At 35.9% G+C, this 21,285-nt stretch overlaps 1 protein-coding gene across 5 annotated transcripts in view; it reads left to right on the top strand.

Moving 5' to 3' along the window:
- LOC142349829 (uncharacterized) overlaps positions 1-21,285 on the top strand; it is a 46,852-nt gene that overhangs the window by 11,319 nt on the left and 14,248 nt on the right. For all 5 annotated transcript variants that reach the window (XM_075401627.1, XM_075401628.1, XM_075401630.1 and 2 more), the window contains 6 exons: positions 4,256-4,464; positions 8,577-8,712; positions 9,136-9,197; positions 10,191-10,442; positions 13,053-13,182; positions 20,708-20,845. In XM_075401627.1, the coding sequence (XP_075257742.1) occupies positions 4,256-4,464; positions 8,577-8,712; positions 9,136-9,197; positions 10,191-10,442; positions 13,053-13,182; positions 20,708-20,845 (927 nt within the window). The remainder of the gene's footprint in view (positions 1-4,255; positions 4,465-8,576; positions 8,713-9,135; positions 9,198-10,190; positions 10,443-13,052; positions 13,183-20,707; positions 20,846-21,285) is intronic.

Below are 21,285 nucleotides of genomic sequence, written 5' to 3'. Positions count from 1 at the left end.
TGCTGAAACTTAGTCTTACTGGCTATCTCAGAACTGTTGAAAAAGTTAAATGAAGCAAAACGGAAATTGAGAATGAATCCGATACTTAAAACTTAAGGCACTCAAAATCTACAACATAAGCAAATATGAAGCAAAGCTAGAAAACTTCTTATAATTGCTTGATATTTTGCACACAGAAGTCTATAGGAGTAAATAATTAACTGGAAATTTACATAGGTTAGACAATATCTTGTGATCAATTTTCAATTGAACCATTTAAACAATACTTTTTTAACAGTCTCTTAGGAGAACAAAAAACTTCCAGCTTTGTTTCAAAACAGATTATCAGTACAGCAAAAATTTTTGGTCTTATTGAAAAACTGAATCTCAGATGTGATTTGATAAACATCAAGGGGGTTCAAATCTTCTTACAGAAGTTGAATGAATGCCTTTTGTATGAGAAAACTGTTTCAATGGATTTGAAAATGCAGCCTTAATGGGTTATGCGAAAAGTGGACAACTTATTTTCAGCTAATTAAACTGCAGAAAAGATTTTCTTAAGACTTGTGGAAAAAATAGAAGGCTAGATCTATGGAGCACAGTGTTCTTTAAAGAAAATTCTTTTTTTAGCTGAGATAGCGATAGCTGACTGCCGCCGTTATTGACCATCTCTTGTTTTTGTCTACGGCTGAATTAATTTGAATTCGTATGATCTGTTCCCACGTGTTGTAGATTCTTGCAACAAAATTGATGTGGTGTTTTTGGCAAACCCGAAACAGGAAGTTGAAAAAAACAATTTTGGTGCTTTAGACTTAATCACGCTCCCTTTTGATGAAAAAGAAGTTTGAAACAAATTTGTTTTCTCGAAAAATTGAAGCTAATTATTCTCTTTCATTAACCGTGTTCTTTTCAAGTCAATTCATCAAATTTTTTACAGAATAGTTTTTAAAATCCATTGCTAATCACGTGTAGTCCTAATTGTTTTTTTCAAAGAAAGTTCTTTGTTAGTTCAGGACTTGTTTCTAAATGTTTTTTTTAATTCATCGCCAAAATTATTGTTCTCTAACCGTATGACGTCACGCTCGCTTCAAATCAGGTTTGCTGAATCATACATAAAAATTCTGAGCTGACCTGAGTTGGCGGTGTCATGTTTACCACTTAACGGCACTCTTTTGGTCCATTCGCAGTATTATTATTATTTTGTTCACACATTAATTACCTCATCTAAAAAAAACTAATTTTTCGTCTATTTTAACATAAACTTCTCTTCTTTTACTTAAAGAAAGTGAAGTCAATTGAGTATATTTTAAGCTGATGGAAGACTGCTTGAGGTCACCGTTAGGGTCCAAAAGTCTCAATCAACCACAGAAATTACAGCAATTTGCATAAAAATTTGTCAATTTTTTTTAGGTGTCATTCATTTATATGTGTTTTGAGAGCAGAGATCTGTGGAGCTATCGCAGCTATTGACTTGCCATATGCAAGATATTTTAGTTTGTGTTTGAGCCGCCATAAATAATTAGCCAAGGAAAAATTAAACGTTTTAAAGGAATATACAAATAATTTTCGCAAGATTAATTAAGAGCGGTACCATTAAATTATTTACATACGACTCTGTAGAGTAGCCTTTAAATAACTTATGCAGCAGCCATGACAAACTCCCCAAAAATTTCGAGAAAAATAAGCTGATTTGTATTAAACGAAACGTATAATAGGTTATGGTGTATGAAAAATTTTGAGTCTGTCAAATGACTAGAAAATATGAGCGACAAAGCTATCAGTTTTTTTTTGTTTTTTATAAGTTCTTTTTTGTTTTTTTTTTGCAAAATATCAACAAGCTCTTTTGAAAAAAGCAGGAGCATTTAAAGTGGGTTTAAATTAAGGATGCAAAAATTATTCAGATACAGGTTGTCTTTGTTTAGCTGTTGTTCAAAAATTACGATTATATCAAATCTGCGAACTTCGAAATCAGGAACCCAAGCCATTTTTTAAAAGATAAAACATAGCCCTGAGACGCGTTTGCATAATTCGAAAAAAGGGGTTTGAATCAATGAATAGATTGACGATGATAATTGGAGTTTCTGAATTTTCAATTAAAGAAATCATATTTTATACCAATATCAATGCTATTTCTATGCAAGATAAGCAAGGAAATGTTCAAACCGAGTACTTTGATATAAATTAGGCCAATTATAACCCAATATCTGTAGTTTAAAAGGTCTCTCGTCAGATGCTTTGTCCAATGATTAAGTCGAATTGCTCTTAAAGACAGCTCGCAGTAATTGTTTGGTTTCTGTTGGTCTTTCATGCATTGTTCTGCTTCGCCAATTTTTTGTAGGTTTGATTTGAGATGTAGAACTGAGGGGTAAAATATTAAAATTTGAGGGCGCGTCTGGACAAAACAGTCGCAGAGAAAACAAAATTAAAGACACACAAATTAGTCTCAGACAAAATAGTCCAAAAATTTTACAAACTGTGCGCATTATTTACCAACAATTGATCCAACAATTAAGCAAAACCGAATCAAACTATCATGTATTATAGGTTGGCGCAGAACTAGTTGTTAAAGTCAATGAAAAGTTTTCTTTTAACGCTTAAATTTGACGCAAATTGTTAATATGAAATTCTTTCAGCAAATAAAAAATCAGAATTGCTTGTCCTTGAAGGCTATGGTTGGCTTAGGCACCTTTATGACAACTTTATGACAACTTTATGACGGTGCTTCTTCTTGGCGCTACTGTACTACAAAATGCAATGGCAGACTTAGGCTGCTCAATGAACAAATCGAAATTATCACAGTCCATAGCTATTTACCTGATCCAGCAGATATTGAAAAGCAAAATTTGCGATCGGCCTAGAAAGACAGAGCAGCAATGGCTGACGAAACTCCACGCCAAACAATTTTCTTTACCTAAACAGATATCAGTAGAGAAACAGCGGCCAATATTCCAGCTTACAGCTCAAACCAATTGACAGTTAACAGAACGCGGCAATAAAACGGTCCACAAATGAGTGAGCCCTCGTCGCTGAGAAGCTTTGAGGTTCCAGAGATCTTACAAAAGGCACATAGTAGTGAGAAGTTCATGTATTATGATTCAGGGCCCAAAGATGAAAACAGAATTCTTGTTTTGCTATTCTGCCAGCCATTAACCTGGTCGAGCAATCAGACGACTGGTTTTATGATGTGACGACCACAACAGCTCCAAACGTCTTCTATCAGGTCTACACAACTCACGTTTCTGTGGACGGTGTCAACTTGCCTCTCGTTTATGCTATTCTTAATGATTAAAAGGAAGAGACCTATCAAAAACAACTCAGTTTCCTTCATGAAGCATCAACAAAATGAATAACAATTGATTTCGATATTGCAGTTCGGAACGAATTTCTTCAGTGGAGTGAAGACATTCAAATTCAGTTTTGCTGCTTCCGTCGTGGTAAGAACGTGTGGAGAAATGTGCAGTCAGCCGAGAAAGCATCGGAATACACTAAATAACTTGGAGTTTTGAGAGCAAATCAGAATGATGTTTTGCACGGCTTTCCTGCCTGTGAAAGATGTCATTACTGCATTTGAAAAATTGTAGTCGACTTGCTCCTGAGGACTATGAGCCAATTTTAGGCTGTTTTGAAGACAATTACATAGGTCGATACAATTCTACTGGTTAGAGGCAAAAACCGCGATTTGCAATTGAACGTTGGAACTGCTGTGCATAAATAAGGGTATTAAGTAGAGTGTAAAACCCCTTAGAGCTTTAGCAGGCTCTATTAAACGAAGTAGCAGCGAAAGGCTTGAGGAGACAGAAAAGTATATTTTTCAGGCTCATTTGAAGTAATTTGGATAGTTCACCTGCACATTGACATCCCCCTTAAATCACAGGGGCCAAACTACCTATGTTTTAACTAGCTACAACCAAATTAAGCACCTCAGCACTCATTTGAGAGCGATTCGCACGAAGTTTGTCGGCTGTTTGCTAATCTGTGCATGAGCTATGAATCCGATAGTTAATTAATACTATTTTTTCTGAGACTGTTTTGACACAGGCAATATTGTTCGGAACTGTTTTGTCTCTTTTTTACTGTTTAGCCATTTTACCAAAAATTCCTCTGCTGAATATCAGAAAGTCCAGTTGTATAAACAGATACTCAATTTATTACGCAGAGCAGGAAAACAGGCATGAAACGTCGAAGCAATGCATTTTTAAATTTTTTTATATCGATATTTCAATAAATCAATAAGATTCAAATATTATCCCTCACAGAAATAGTTCAATTATTTTAGGAGAAAAAAGTGCTCAAATTCTTGAGATTGCTGATCATTCTGGATTGCCGTCCATTGATAATGAGGTGGCGAAGCAGGGAAACAATCAAAGTAGAAGTGAATTTTGGGCGGAAGAAAGTGGAATTAGTGGAATTGATGGGAAAAGTGGATTATTGAAACGAAGCGTAGCTGATAAATCTGGAAAACAGGCCATGATTTTGTCGACACCAGTGAGCATAGAACTTTAATGCAACTTAAATCTATCAGCAAATAGCATGATACTTGTTCGATATTAAAGAATTTTAAAAGTAGTTTCAAAAAAACCGCAGAAAAAATTCCACATAATTTCAGATAGGAAAAAACGCCTAAAGAAAAATACCCCCACGTAAATGAAACCGCATGGAAATGAACCCACATAGGAAGGCTCAACATTGGGCAAATCTGAAAAAAATCAAGTATTGTCGATTTTCGGCTAAATTTCGGCTCCAAACGGCTGAAAAACGGCCGAAAACGCTCAGAAACAAATGAAAACGGCCAACTATGGCCCCTGATCGCCATGTGTGACATTCCCGACTCGCCCTGGCTCACTTGCTATCAGCTGGTATCAGTTGTCAGGCGCCCCGAGAAAGTGCGTATGAAAAAATGCAGAAATCGTTGCACGTTGCGAAATTTTTGGGAATTCAAAATTTTCACTCGAAATTCTTTAAAAAGTTGTTTTTGACTTGGGAATCAACTTGCAAGTGTAATACAAATCTTCGCAAAGACTTTTCAGACTTGCAGACATGTTTTTAGTACAGTACTGATATGTGCTTGTAGACTTGCATTTAGACTGGCCCAGTACTGATCTTGACTTGCTGTTCAGTCTGGGTGTATAAGAGCTGTGTATTTAGCGCGGTTGGCAACGCCTCGCGGGTTATGGCCATGCCTTAGCTGCTCGCGAATCTTTATTTGAATCTATCATAACCGAGCTGGTCATCACGGCCGAACTTCAATGTTAACGTGGGGGCCTATTTCCTATCTAAAATTAAGTGTTTTTTTTTCTGTGAGGGTTTTTTTCCTAGACCCAATTAAGAGTTCGCTGAGATTAGAAATTTTTAAATGTATTTAGAAACATAAGCTGAAACATTTCGTAGATTCATTTCATACAAAAACTCCGCGTGTGCAGCTGTCACGCTGCCAAGATTTTGTCGCTAAGTTCACTTTCTTAGACTCATTAGAACGTTTTGAAACCTCAAAACTAAATTCCGATTTTCATTAATGAATTGGGTAGCTTCATTACCAAATTAGCATTTCCAAACAACAAAATTGGGACTTTTTGTAAGACAACCTTGCAACAGCTGATTAATATCTTTTTTTTGCAAGGGGGTTGAAAAGTGATATCATTCTAAAGTGTTATTATTAAAAAGTGAAAAAAAATTTCCTCAAGCTTCATTGTCAACTTTTTAAGTATGTTTCAATTTCATTCAATGTATATTTTTCTGAATGGCCTTTATTAATTTTTAGCGTTGTCAGTTTTCACGAGACCTGAAAAACACTTAATCAATAAAATTAACTTTGATTGAAACAATAAAATTAATTTTGATTGTAGCAGCCCTGTTGTAGAGGGTAGCAAAACTTTTTTGAAGCCCCTAAAAATTGACCTAAAACAGTTTCCTACAAAACAACTAATCACCATTTTTTTTTAAAAAAAAACCGAATCCTCAAAATTGCCGTAGCTTCAGTTTGATAACTAATGACTATTGAAAATTTGTTTAGATTTTTGTAACAAAAGATTTGCCTTTTGAAAAGCATGCAGTCAAACTGGATGTTAGGATACAAATTTCGTCCGCTTTGATTCTGAATCCTTTATTGGGCTTTAATTATTTATTGGTAAAAGTACTGTTGGAGGAAATCTTGTAGTTTATATTTTGAAAACTCGAAAATTTTCTGTCGAAGTGGTTGTTTTATATTATAGTCTTCAAAAGTATAAAATTTAATTGACTATTTTCTATTCAAATCAGAACAGCACAAAAGTTTACCTAAATATTTTTAGTCAGATTTGAAATTTGACGGTGGTTTCTATTTTAATACAACGATTTTTGCATAATTTGCACCTTTTGAAGAAAAAAGGTGGATATATTGACCAGAAGACTTTTAATGAATTGTTGCTTGTAATCAATTTTAAAACTGACCTCTTGCTTGAGAAAATAAATCCTCCGTCGATGACTCAGAACAATTAGGCCAAACAAACTGAGGCATAGATTCAAGTTTTTCTTTTTAGAAACATTAACTGTTGAGTCATACAAAGTTTTGTTAGTCACTCAAAAAGTCAAATAAAAATTTTCCAATAATTATTCGAGAAAAATTTTATGAATAGAAAGTTAACATTTGGTATCTAAATGAATTTATCATTGAAAAAACATGTACTGTGTCATTTGTTCTGCCCAACTTGCAAACTCTGTTTATAGGTTTTCTGCTCCTCGGCATATTTTGAAACAAAAAAAAATGAAAACAAAGGTCATTTGAGAACTAGAAGCACGACTGAGGCATTATTAGTATTTTTCAGAAATGATTATATTAATGATTGAGAAAACAACTGATTCTAAATCACTGATATAAATTTTGAATCATCCGAAGTTGTAAGCAATCATTGAAATTAATGGATCACTCTTTGTTCATTAAGGCTGATGAGTTCAGAAATTTACTAATTCCTTAGGTGGCCGAAGTTGGTACCCTCGAGTAAATTTGATGAATTTTATCACTACCTTTCACGAACCATTTTTTAACATGACAATTATAAGCGTATGTGAGAACTAGCGAGAGTGTTTAGATCAAATTTGCTTTAAAATTGAATATATCCGCAAGTAATCTTCGTTGAGTTTTTCTTGATCTAGCGTAAAGAAATAGCACTTTAATTTTTGTGACCATTTTCCTTGTCAAAAGTGACTAGTTCCCACTGGTCGCCTTTTTCATAAGCGAATAACTAAGATGTGGCAAATTAAGACGAAATGAACAAAAATTTAATTGCTTATTAGTTTCAGAAATTTCCCGCTCGATACTAATTGTGAAGAATATAGTTAAAAATTGTGGAATCTATTATGTTTCGGCAGTATTTTATCAACGCCCAGCTACAAATTATGTGTTACTATGTGAAAATAATGCACGTGCACCTGAGGGTCGTAAAAAATATATCCCCACTAAGCGGGAGGGAAACAGATTTGATTCCAAAGTTGCAATTAACCATAACACTGTTTACAAGAGCAATTAGGTCTTTATTTTGGTCTCAGGAATTTAGTTACAAAATTCTGACAATGTGTTAGACTAACTGTATGCTCAAAATAATAGAATTGGGTTATGATTTTCCGTGAACACTTGCGAACAAAATGTAAGCCTCTTTATAAGAGATAAAGTAACTTTTTTCGACGTAGTGACTAGCTATATTTCATCGGGAAAGATTGTTATGCAAATATTAAAATGTTGATAAAATACGCCACTCGTTTTCACAAAACAGAAAGTTTACTTTTTCGGACAATCGCCACTTTATGTTCAATTAGAGAATTGATCGGCAGGTTTTATGTTGATTTGTCCTTCTCTCGTTACTCTTTTGATCAATTACCAGACTAAAAATGATCACAGAATTAATTTTCTTTGTTCGACTGTGGTTAAAGTTAGAGCATTTCATTAGTAAATTTGATCACTTTGCCGTTATTTTCATAATCCTGCGGAGCAAAAAAACTTCAGAAAATGAGTTTTCAGCAAATGCTCGAAATAAATTTAATGTTTGAAACAATTTTGAGCTTGTTAGCGAACATAAACACGACATAAAATACAATTAATGATTCATTGTTAAAAGAACTTTTTTTCCTCTCTTAAGTCTCTTTTAGAAGTTTTTTTCCCTATATCTGTTGTACTTATCAGTAAAAAATTATTTTTTAGGCGGACATTGCCTCCCTCGGTAACTTTAAGTGTTCCAAAGCTGATAAACTCTGGGAAAAGTCAAACCGGCTAAAAATTAGACCGCTGTATTTCCTCATGAAATTAAAAGTTTCTGTCAGTTCATTTCAGATATTGGAAATTTGTCCAATGGTTCTATTTTTATCTATCACCTCTAAATATATTGATACGTTATATATCCTAGTAAGGGTGTGTAGTCAAACATGAGCTCATCAGTTATTGGCATTTTTGTTTGGGGGGGGGGGGCACAAACGGGAAAAGATCCACTAAAATTATAGAGAGGAAGCACTTTCTTTGACCGGTATGATCGTTTTTGACCCTACGTAACTGATTGTATTTGTTTGCTATTTTTATCATGTTTGTAACAAAATTGTAGGCGAATTTTGTTAGTTTGCTTTGACCTCTGCAGGACATACGTGAAGAGAGCAGCGCATCTATTGTTGCATCTGATTTCCCTACAGATATGAAAACAGAGGACGAAAGAGCACTCAGTACTTATTCACGCGCTGATGACGAATACACCTGTTCTACTATGGGCCAATTATGTGAGTTTGGCATTCAATTTCTGTGATATCTCTTGTGGATCTGTTTCCTCCCGGGAATGGTCGGAGCTATGGTCGGGCTACGTTCTAAGTTTTCATGGGATCACTTTTTCCGCGGCCCAAGAGAGTTGCTAGCATCAGTTTTGGGTTGCATACTTTAACTCCCACACGTTCCGCTCAATACCCAAGTTAAAGTCTCACTGAAAAATATAGCAAGATTTCAGATATCCTCAAAACGCCTGCATAATTTAGCCATGAATGCGATGAAAACATAATAAATTTCTTAAGAATGTTACGATTAATTAAACGGTGACTTTTTTTTATATATTTGCTTATTCTGAAAGTGTAAAAACAATGAATTTTAAGCGCTGTATAGGCTAGAGAGGGGTGTGAACATGGGTGATTTTACGAATTATTTTTTTTTAGCTTTTTCGACCGCAAAAGGGCCCCTTCGGAGTATGCTGATTACCAAAATCAGCAAAACTGAGGTTAATATTCTGTACAGTTCTCTTAAAAGTGACAAAATTGTGTCTTTAAATAACGATTTAAGCAATCAATAGATCAACTGAAAGTTGAAATTAAACATTCAAAAACGAAGGTGTAAACTCTCAAATCAGGACTGCGACCCTTGCTGTTTTTTTCCTGAATTAGGCTTGTTGGGCTCCTAAGATATAGCGCGGGATATACTTAAGGTAACCGAAATCCTTTACAGCAAATTTCCAGTTAGATGTACCTCTGCGGGGATATTAAGCCCCGATGATAACTAACGCAAAAATGAAATACTAGTTTAATCTACAGAATCAAACAGTTTTAGTTGAGGATTGAAGTTAAACTGTTGATCTTGGAATTTTTTGTTCCAATATGTTTATTAATTGCTCTCAAACGAAGTTTGTAGCAATTATATTAGTCCTGTTGGTCTTTTTTTATGCGATTTTTCGCTTGACCGATTTTTCGTCTGACGCTTTTGACTTTTCGTCCTCAAAAACGGGATAAACAGGTAGCGCCCAGCGGGCATTAAGTGCTCTTAGAGCCTTTCAGCTCTGTTTCAGCTCAAACTGTTTTGGAGACTTATACTTATACTTATGGTGTGAAGGGTGGTTCTGAGAGGTTGAGAAACCCCCCCCCCCCCCCCCCCCCTGTTGACCCCCATCCTCACCGCGCTGTTGCCCCCCCAACCCAGTGTTGCCCCCATCAGCCCCCAGTGCACCCCCCCCCCCGTGGCTAGCTACTGACGAAGCCAACCGCTCGCCGGTCGTTTGAGAGCAATTCGCCCGACGTTAGTCGGTTATGTTTTAAATATCTCACAAATTTGTTCTTTGATGCAATTTTATTCATTCATCTTTTTTTGCTGAATTCTTATTTTAGGAGGTTAGGTTTATCTAGAGTTTGCTAAACATAACTCCCCCCCCCCCTCTCCCCAAAAAACCCGCAGGGGTCGAACAAAAATAACATATCATTTTACACTCTTTGTTTGTAAACAGAAGCAAATTGAACCTGCTCTCAGCGAACAACAAAATAAACAACCGGAAGCTGCAATGCAAGTGGATGAACAGAAATTTGACCGAAAGGGCATTAAGCCAAGCAAGTACAGAGACATCGGATGGTCGAGGGAAATGGGTCAACCTCTCATGCAGAGCATTAGGCCCACCAGCTACATCGATGAATTCAGACATCCCGAAAATGCTGGAAAAAATGATTGGTCGAATCTGGTCCATGTCAATGGATATATTAAGGTAAATAAAATGTTAGGGTGCGAAGAACTTCTGATGCGACTCATATGTACCCGTGTCGAGGTGTCACCGCCATTCAAGGCAAAATTTTGTAAGATAAGCGATTAATGTGGAAAATTTTTAAAAATAAGCGGTGAATGCGGTGAAATTACATAAATCAGGCGGTGAAATTACATAAATCAGGCGGTGAATGAGGTGAAAAAACCTTTATCGCCTTGTATGAGAGATATGTTAGACTATTTGATTAATTTTGAAAGAAATCAACAACGCTTTGAATAGACAATTTTCTTTGTACACGTTTAACAATTTACATCATCTTAAGCGGAGACTTAGGCTGTAAAAAGCATCTATTCTAACCCCCCCCCCCCATGACTCACGATAATAAATCCTGTTTCAGAGATTATTACTCATTCTATATATATATATATATATATATATATATATATATTATATATATAAATATATATATATATATATATATATATATATATATATTAATTTGAAAGGTTAAATTTGAAAGACATCAACGACGCTTTTAACTGAAAAATTTTGAACTCACAGAAATTTCACATATTTAACAATTTACATCACCTTAAGTGGAGATTTAAGCTTTCAAAAACATCTATTCTAACAACCCCCCCCCCCCCCCCCCCGAGACTCGCCCAATGGCGCTAATAAACTTTGTTTCAGATTATTAATTAATCCATAAATAATTTTTATGCTTTTCATTCAAAGTTCTATTTTTAAATTGTATTACTATAATATTGCAAAATAGAACTTTAAATGAAAAGAAAAAAATTCCATGCAATCATACACTCATACATGATTTCTTGGGTCCCTACAAAAAACGTAATAGAAAATACGCTATGACTTCATTGACATCACATATGATCTTTTTATGAAAACTAAGAAATGGTGACCCGGGTATTTACTAAGATAGATGGCGCAAAGTTGAATGTCATTGGTAAAAAACTATAATTTCGTTTAAAACTCGACCAATGATTTGAAAATTAACTTAAAATATTTTGCATTTTTTTTAATCCAAAAGAAAATGAGTTGATTTTTCGAGGAATTCAGACGACTCTTTCGCTTTTACAACCGTGATGATTCTTCTTATGAACGATATACCTATATAGGAGACACGTATACTTCAATACAGGCCATTCAAAAATTTTCTTATATGATCTTGTTATGGTTGCCAAGATTTTCATATATAATTTTTTATAAGATATCTGAAAATTCGTAAAATTTTGAGTTCAATCAACAACCATACGTCGCTTGAATAGTAGTCTTAGCTTTGCGAGCTATAAAACACTCAAGCAGATTTTGCCATCAATGGTTCTTACATGGTTCATACATGGTTCTTACATAGTTTCAATGTAGTTCCTATAAGGTTCTATTATGATTCCTACGTAATTCTAAGTGATACTCGAACATGCAATATAATATTTTTGCGTTCTTTTGAAGCTTAAATATCGCTCATCCAGCAATTTAATGTTTCCGCGTTTTTAAACAGTTGATGTCACCTCTTCTTCAAGTTAGAAATTTATGGTATTGGTTACAGTTTCTAAGAAATAAGAATTTCGAATTTATTTTTATCAATGTTATAATATAGTCACATATTGTTGGCTTAACTCTTCTCTCTTAGCAGTTTTCTTTGTATTTTGGAATTTTGACGTTTATGTTTTTAGCTAGATGGGATATTCCTAGCTTGAATGTGAATGGTCTTGGCGATGTTTATTTTTAATCCTCGGCTATATGGTTGATAAATTATCATCGAATCCATAATATGGATTTGCTATGATCGCTAAGAAATGAATATGGTGGTCAGCTCGAGCGACCTCGCTGTTATCCATTTTTTGTCTTCTTTTGCTAGCCCAAAATGATTTATTTCGCTGCATTATACTAAAAAGTCTTCTAATTGCAACATTACTCTTACATCTTTTTGAGGGGAAATTTTGAATCGGGAATTGAATGAAATTACTCAGCCTACTTTTTCTATTCAAAAACATTCTAGAATATTCAAAACATTCCATAGCCAACTTTTTCCATTCAAAAACATTCAAAAACATTCTAGAACATTCAAAACATTCTAGAGCCAACTTTTTCCATTCAAAAACATTCAAAAACATTCTAGAACATTCAAAACATTCTAGAGACAACTTTTTCCAATCAAAAATATTCAAAAACATTCAAAAACATTCTAGAACATTCAAAACATTCTAGAGCCAACTTTTTCCAATCAAAAATATTCAAAAACATTCAAAAACATTCTAGAACATTCAAAACATTCTAGAGCCAACTTTTTCCATTCAAAAACATTCAAAAACATTCTAGAACATTCAAAACATTCTAGAGCCAACTTTTTCCATTCAAAAACATTTTAAAACATTCTAGAACATTCAAAACATTCTATAGCCAACTTTTTCCATTCAAAAACATTCAAAAACATTCTAGAACATTCAAAACATTCTAGAGCCAACTTTTTCCAATCAAAAATATTCAAAAACATTCAAAAACATTCTAGAACATTCAAAACATTCTAGAGCCAACATTTCCCATTCAAAAACATTATCTACCTTTTTGTTTCCATAATCCTCAATGATTTTCTAGAACCCAGAAGAGAATGATTTGACTACTTTCGAAGACAATAAAAGACACAAGATCAAAGAGACGAGACACGAATGCAACCAGGGAATCAAGCCACAAATGAGGAAAGATAGAAGACGAAAACGAATCAGAGGAAAACACAACAAACTCCTCTATACTCCCTCTCTTGTTTATTAATGGTTAGACAGAAACTAATTACAAATTACAATCAATCTTTACATTTTCTCATTCCTGGTTTAGTTGGGCTATAGAAATTATTGATCACAAATGGTCTGAAACAACAATTTATCAATAAAAAGCGACATTGATCAGCGTGAGACTGATCAGATTTTAAAATAAAACATTTTGCCTGCTTTCAAACAATTTGATGACTCAATTTATGAAATAAATTAACTAAACTTTTCAGAATAAATTAGCACTCATAACAGAACCAAATTAACAGCAGAGGCCGAATCCGCAGACCTCGGCCGCACACCCCCAGATTCTCCGAAAATAGATATTAAAATTTCGGCGAAATTTAGATCCACAAAACTCCTGCAGTTAAGCCCTCAAATTCTCAGCAAATTATAGAACCTCAAATCTCAAGCAGAATTTTTGCTTTTAGATCCTTAGCAATAATTGGGTTCCCAAAATATCAACAGAGTTAGATTTCGAAGTTCTTAATAGGAATCGTATCCTCAAATGGTCAGAAGAAGTTTGATCTTAAGTCCTCAGCACACGGATTCTCAAAGGAGAAGTCGGATGCTAAAAAAACCTCATTAATTTAAAATCACCAAATTCTCAGGAAATTTAAGTGCTCAAATCTTCAGGAGAAATTCAATCGTTTAACCCGAAGACGCTCAGCAGAAGTGAGATATTAGTAAGGCTCGGCAAATAACAGCTGAAACCCGAGCAGTAGTCATACCGCCAATTGGTCAGCAAAATTTAGATCTTCAAATCTTCGGTAGAAGTTAAATTACCAAATTCCAACTAGAAGTAGAATCCTAAAGTTTTCAGGAGAAGGTATCTCCTCGACCTCTCGTAAGAAGTTAGTTCCTCAAATCTGTAGCAGAAATTTGATAATCAATTTCTCAAGAGAAACAGATCTGCGAACCCTCAGCAAAAGCTAGGTCGAGAAACCTCAACAGAAATTACTTATTCAAATCCTCAGCAGAATTTAGCAAGAAAAATGTTAGCAAAACATATATCCAAATTGATCTTATCGAAAAATAGATCCTGAAATCCTCAATAGATGTTAGTTTAATTAGCAGTTAGGTTCGCAAATCCCTCAAAGATAGCCCCCCCCCCCCCCCCAAAAAAAAAAGGATCAGCAACATTAGATCTTCAACTTTTTTGTAGAAGAGACTATGTCTGCAAGTCCACATCAACATTTATTTATCAACTGTGATGGTTTCAAAGAAACATCAAGAAACTTAGAAGTTTTCTTTATTAAAGATTCAAAGAACGAAAGAAGAACTTACCTGACGAACTTTATTGCTGTGTCGATAAGTAATGGCCACAAAACAAAACTCAATTCTAATTTTGTTTTGGCGCTATCATTATCTTATTGACCTCTCAATCATATGTCAGAAGCAAATTCTCCCACCAACAGAAACCTGATTTTAACATCCACCGACCTCCAACTAATGAACTCGATTGTACCCAAGCCATATATGATTCTCATGAAATGTTGATGAAAATAGAAAATCACCTCCGGGATTCGGAGTTAAGATCTATTCACATGCCAATCATGTAAAATATTTTTAGCTAATCTAAATTTTCTCTGTATTTTTTCACATAGATAACCACTATAAATACAAGCTAATTTTTGTATTTTTTCAGTTCAAAATTTAATTTAAAATTCAACTTATTGAATTCTTTGACCCGTGTTATCGACCACGACAATGGTGTCCAGACCAGCTACAGACAGACAAATTTTGGATCTACAGAATGCAGAATCAGCTACTGCGTGGATTATGTCTTTTGTGGCGAAATGTCGCGCAGAGAAGAAAGAGGACAAGGTCAACAACGACGGTACTGTACAGGACCTACAAGTAACCAATCTCTTCCTTAGTATGTGCGGGCAATATGCAATTATTAAACTTAGGAGCCTAATGAGTCCTAGGAATGTGATAGACACTCCGTATAAAGACATCAGATTGGCGATTCAAAACTATATTTCTCCTAAAGAGAGAGTAGTAACGGCAGAAAGGGCTAAATTTCTGTCCGTTATACAAGGTGTAGGGGAGTCAGACGACGACTTCCTAGCACGCCTTAGAGAAGAAGCACGCTATTGTGACTTCGAAAAACTGAAAACAGCGGCCAACCCCGAAGAGGAGTTGGTAAAAATAAAGTTTATCTCAGGTTTGAGGGACCCTGAAGCAAAACCTAGACTACTAGACGGTATTAAAGCAAAACCAGCAATGCCGGTTACTGAAATGACCAAGAGCTTACAGTTCAGAAGTCAAGCAATGGCTTTTGCAAGTTCTTCATCGGGTAATAAGCCCTTTATTGTGAAAGAAGAAGTTGGGTTCAACTTCAAAAAGACCTTTGGAAAACCAAATGAAAAAATTACGGCTAATAAAAACAACAACATGTGCACTAGGTGTGGAGGTAAGCCACACTCTAGTAGACCCTGTCCAGCGCTAAGTAAAAAATGCAACACCTGTGAAAAGGTGGGACACTTCTCAAAAATGTGTAGAAGCAGACCCCAACCAAATTCAGGTAAGTAAAATAAACAGAATAACTTTTGCGAAGAAGAAAATGTCTGTTCAGAGCAAGCATCTCCAGCATCGGAGATGGGAATGTTTTATTCTAAAGAACAAATCTTTAGCATGTCTGTGACATGGGAATATATCTCAATAAATAATTGCAAAGTAAAATGCAGGTAGACACAGGTGCAGATAGCACAGTGATATCATCAAAAATATGGACTGAGCTTGGTAAACCTCAGTTGGATGCTAAGATAAGACATCTTGAAGCTTATGATGGTCATCAATTATCGCTTCTGGGATCACTTACTTGTGACGTTGAGTGGAACGGAAGCAGGCTCACTCAAAAACAACTTGCAGTTGTGCAGTCTGATAAAGAATTTGGACTACTTGGTAGAGACCTTCTACCCAAGCACGGCGTGAACAACATCACTGCCGAGCACCTACCTGCTGTGAAGGGTTACAAAGCTCATGTGAAGCTGATACCAGGAACACAGCCAATGTTCTGCAAAGCCAGAAAAATACCTCTACCTCTTCAAGACAAGGTCACAGAGAAGCTGGAACAAATGGTCAGACGAGGCATCCTTGAACCGGTACAGCCAGGAGGAGTCACTAATGCATCTCCAGTGGTGTGGCAGAGAAAGAAGAGTGGAGAACTTAGACTTTGCGTGGACTTGAAAGTGCACATCGATGGCAAGGTCTTGGATGAGGACTGCCCAATACTGGACATGGAGAGGATCTTCCACAACCCACATGGGGCCTCATAATTTGTCAAAATTGACCTCTCAGATGTCTACTATCAAATTGAACTTGACGAAGAAGCTAAAGATATATGCACAATCAACACATCTCAGGGACTGTTCAAGATGTGCCGACTACCTCAGGGATTGAAAAACTCTTCTTCAATCTTCCAGAATTGCATCGAATCAACACTCAAAGGAATTAAAGGTGTTGTGATCTTTCAAGACGATGTATTGGTGTCTGGAACTACCAAGGAGCAGTTCGAAAAGAGAATGCTTGCAGTCAAGAGTCGACTAGGTGAGAAAAACTTTACTATTAATGAGAAAAAATCTAACTCAAAACCAGTCGATAGCGTTAGCTTTTTGTTGAAAAAATGTTGAAAAAATGTTGAAAAAATAAAAAATGCAAAAGCACCAACTAACAATAAACAACTCGAATCGTTTGTTGGGCTAGCTAATTTTTACGGAAGAATGATTCCTGATTTTGCAACGAAAATGCTACCCTTAAATAACATGAGAAATAGTGATTTCTCATGGGGCAAAATGCAACAAAAACCTTTGAAGACATAAAAAATTAATTATGTGCTAACCCACTAGTACAGCCATATAGTCTACAAAAAGAACCAACAGTTAGTACTGACGCCTCTGAAAAAACCATTGGCGGGGTTCTTTCGCAAAAAGGACATCCAGTCATATATGTATCGAGAAAATTGACTCCAGCGGAGCAAAACTACTCGAACATAGAGCGGGAAGCACTGGCAATTGTGTTTGTGGTCAAAAGACTAAAACAATTCCTTCTTGGAAGACGATTTACCCTACAGACTGACCACAAACCACTCAAATATCTCTTTGCACCAGACGAGGAGATCCCGAAGACAGCATCAGCGAGAGTCACAAGATAGGCAATAGCTCTAATGGGTTTCGACTGTGAGTTGAGGTACACACCAGGAGAGCAGATACCCCATGCAGATGCTTTGAGCAGAACGGATTTTGGCGAAGGCGAATCGGACAATGATCGAGTGTGCTTCGCAATCAATAACATCTACTTCACCCACAGTGATTTGGTGACCCAAGCAGAAATCAAAACTGAACTTGGAACAAACAGACTCTTCCAGGATATAATGAAACGAATCAAAAGCGGCAATTGGAAACAATGTTCAGAAGCGGAAAAAGGATTCGAACAACAGAAAGAGGCACTTACTTCACATAATGGAATCATCTTCAGAGGTGTTGTTCCTTTCATTCCACCCAAACTACGACACTTGGTTTTGGCAAAATTGCATGAGACACATCCCGGAAAGAATGCAACTGAGGCATCAGTCAGAATGATAGCATGGTGGCTTGGCAGTACCCAAGACGTTCAACACCTTGTCAGTAAATGTAAGAATTGTCAAATGAACAGGCCTAGCCTGGGAAAAACAGTTTTTACGTAGCCAAAAGACGACGTTTGGGAACGGCTCCACATAGACTGGGGTTATGTTAAGGACCAAGGCAATATCTTAGTAATTGTTGACGTGGGTTCTGGTTGGATAGAAGTTTTCCCCGCGGGAAAAAGAACATCAGAAAAAATTAAAATATATCTTAGTCAAATCTTTGCAAGATTTGGAATACCAAAAACTTTAGTTTCTGATAATGGTCCTGAATTTGTAGGGGGTGACCTTAAACAGTGGTGTGAATCACTGGGAATCAAGAAAATAGAATCAGCCGTCTATAACCAAGAGCTATTGGACCAGCTGAAAGAGCAGTTCAGACAGTGAAGCGGGCACTTCAAGCGTGGAGTCCTAATCTTAATGTGTCATTTGGAGCATTCCTGCAAAGGGCACTGATGACACATCGCAACACTTCAAAGACGAGGAGCAAATCTCCAGTTGAACTCTTGTTGGGACACAGAGTGAGACTACCAGCAATAGCAGATTTCGACTTGTGCGAACCCATTCTATTCAAGGCCAACAAAAACACAAAGACAGTTCCTGCTACCTTCATCATCAGGAAGGGCTTGAACACATCTTTCATACAGCCCAAAAACTCAGCACGGACTATTCTAGTGAGCGACAACCAAATTGCGTGACTAGACGAGGACAATGTGAAAATTGAACCAGCAGTGGAGAAGACCATACCTCAATCAGAACAACAACTTCACAGCACAGATGTGGGACCTTCACTTCAAGATGAAGCTTCTGCAACCACATCATCTGCAGAGCACCAACAGCCCGAAACCTCAGAGCCTTCACGAACATCAACAAGAAACAGAAAACAACCCGACAGATTTGGAGAACTTATATCCACAAACTTGCTTAAAAAAGGAGGGAAGATGTGATGGTTTCAAAGAAACATCAAGAAACTTAGAAGTTTTCTTTATTAAAAATTCAAAGAACGAAAGAAGAACTTACCTGACGAACTTTATTGCTGTGTCGATAAGTAATGGCCACAAAACTAAACTCAATTCTAATTTTGTTTTGGCGCTATCATTATATTATTGACCTCTCAATCATATGTCAGAAGCAAATTCTCCCACCAACAGAAACCTGATTTTAACATCCACCGACCTCCAACTAATGAACTCGATTGTACCCAAGCCATATATGATTCTCATGAAATGTTGATGAAAATAGAAAATCACCTCCGGGATTCGGAGTTAAGATCTATTCACATGCCAATCATGTAAAATATTTTTAGCTAATCTAAATTTTCTCTGTATTTTTTCACATAGATAACCACTATAAATACAAGCTAATTTTTGTATATTTTCAGTTCAAAATTTAATTTAAAATTCAACTTATTGAATTCTCTGACCCGTGCTTAACATTATCATCAACATCACAAAATTTAGATTCTCAAATCCTCCGCAGAAATTAAAAACAGACCCATAGACAAACCCAACCGGAAGTTAGATCCTCAAATTTTAGCTAAAATTAAATACTTTGTTTCTGTGCTTTGTTCTTAGAAGAAACTATGCGGGCAAATACTCTGCAAAATAAAACGAATTTAGATGTTCAAATCCTCAGCAGAAATTAGACCATCATAAACCAACCAAAAGTTAAATCTTCAATTCTTTTACAATACGTTAAACCCCTAAATCGATGCAGAATTAGCATAATTGACACTTCCGAAGATCTAATATCGTGAAATCCTCGTTAATATCGTTAAAAGCAGATGTTAATCCTCAAACTCTCAACAGATTTCAAGTACTAACTATATTTTGAAGCAGTCAGTTCCTAAACAAAAACGAGGTAGGCAAATATTGAAGAGTACACGACCCTAGTAAAAAAAAATCGTCATTTTTAAGCGCAGGAAAAATGTTGGTAAGTTCGGTTTCATTTTGAACAAACAGTGGAAGCCTCCATGTATTTATTTTGCTATCGAAATTATCGTTATGTTCGGTTTCAAACTTAAGAAACCGCTGGTATCTTCGGCCTCAACTACGAAAGCATATTATATTCCGTTAATGTGTTTCAATGAACAGGTTCCCCATCAATTTTCCAAGTTTTTTCCGTTTTTTCAATTTACAAACAAATAAGAAATTTATATTTGCTCATCTCGTTTTGATACCGAGCTAGAAGAAACTTCAACAATTTTTAACCTTGTTTCAGTATTTGTCTCCAAAGGGAACATTTTGAAATTCATAGAAAACGCTATCATAGGATTTTGCCAACATCATAAACAACAACTCTTTTCTCTAGCGAAAAAAAGGCCGATTTTGCCAGCTTCAGTCCAAACTTACCGAACGTGCCGATCAAAGATTAAAGCCGAACATGCGGAATCTAAGAAACCGAACATACCGAAGCCTTTTTACTTCCCAAACTGAACATGCCGACGATTTCTTACGTTAAAAACCGATTATATGGAACATTTACGTCTTTTCTGTTCGGTTTTCTGTACAAGGGTGATCCTCAAATTCTCATTAGAACGAAGATGTATTTAAAGGGTTGACTGTAGATCATCAATTTTTCTGTATTAATAAGATCCGTGTTTATCATCGTTACGTCTAAAATGTAATTTTGATGCTCTTTAACTTATTTGCCCTATTTCAGTTCTGAAAAAATAGCTTTTCAGCTTTACAATCAAGAAGAAAACGTAATATCCATTTTCGCAAATAATTATGCCGCAAAAGTAACTATCATGAACTGCGGTAGATTTAGAGAAAACATTGGAATTTTTAAAATTGAGAAAAATTAAATAAAACAACTAATAAAAAGAAAAGAAGGGAGTAAGTGCAAACTCTGGCCAGATCACATTAAGGAAAAACACAGCCGGGCAGATTTTGAGGCGATTGAGGATCGGGTGGACTTGGACTGCGAGAGTCTCTCTTCCCACTCGAGTGAAGACAACAGTCTACATTCAGGAGGCAGTTTCAAACAACTTCTAGGTAGGAGAGATTTTAAGCAATCACTCCATACATGCACTGGATAGCCAAACTTGGAAAAAAAATTTTGTTTGAACCTTACAAAGCCCTTTCAGATACTTGAAAAGCACTCTCAAAACTCTAGCAAAAATGGGATAAGACAGACAACATGTTATTAAAAAGGGGAACGTGTTGCCTGTTTTGTGTCCTCTTCTTCAAATCGGAATGCGTATGTGCCAACGAATCAGTTTTCATATCAAGGATTGACAGATCTTATTTACCTTCAAATGGGGTCCCAATGAACAGATACCACTTTTTAGAGAATATCTCATTGCTTTTTATTGCTTTGACACTGTTTTCGTTTTATGGCTTCTTTCTTCTAACTCGTCTCTCTCTATCTCTCTCTCTCTCTCTCTCTCTCTCTCTCTCTCTCTCTCTCTCTTTCTCTCTCTCTATCTCTCTCT

The sequence above is a fragment of the Convolutriloba macropyga genome, chromosome 11, assembly GCF_964194025.1.
Source record: "Convolutriloba macropyga chromosome 11, txConMacr16.3, whole genome shotgun sequence".
Lineage (NCBI taxonomy): Eukaryota > Metazoa > Xenacoelomorpha > Acoela > Convolutidae > Convolutriloba > Convolutriloba macropyga.
Note: the sequence above shows the minus strand (reverse complement) of the source record. Positions and strands in the feature narration are given on the sequence as shown.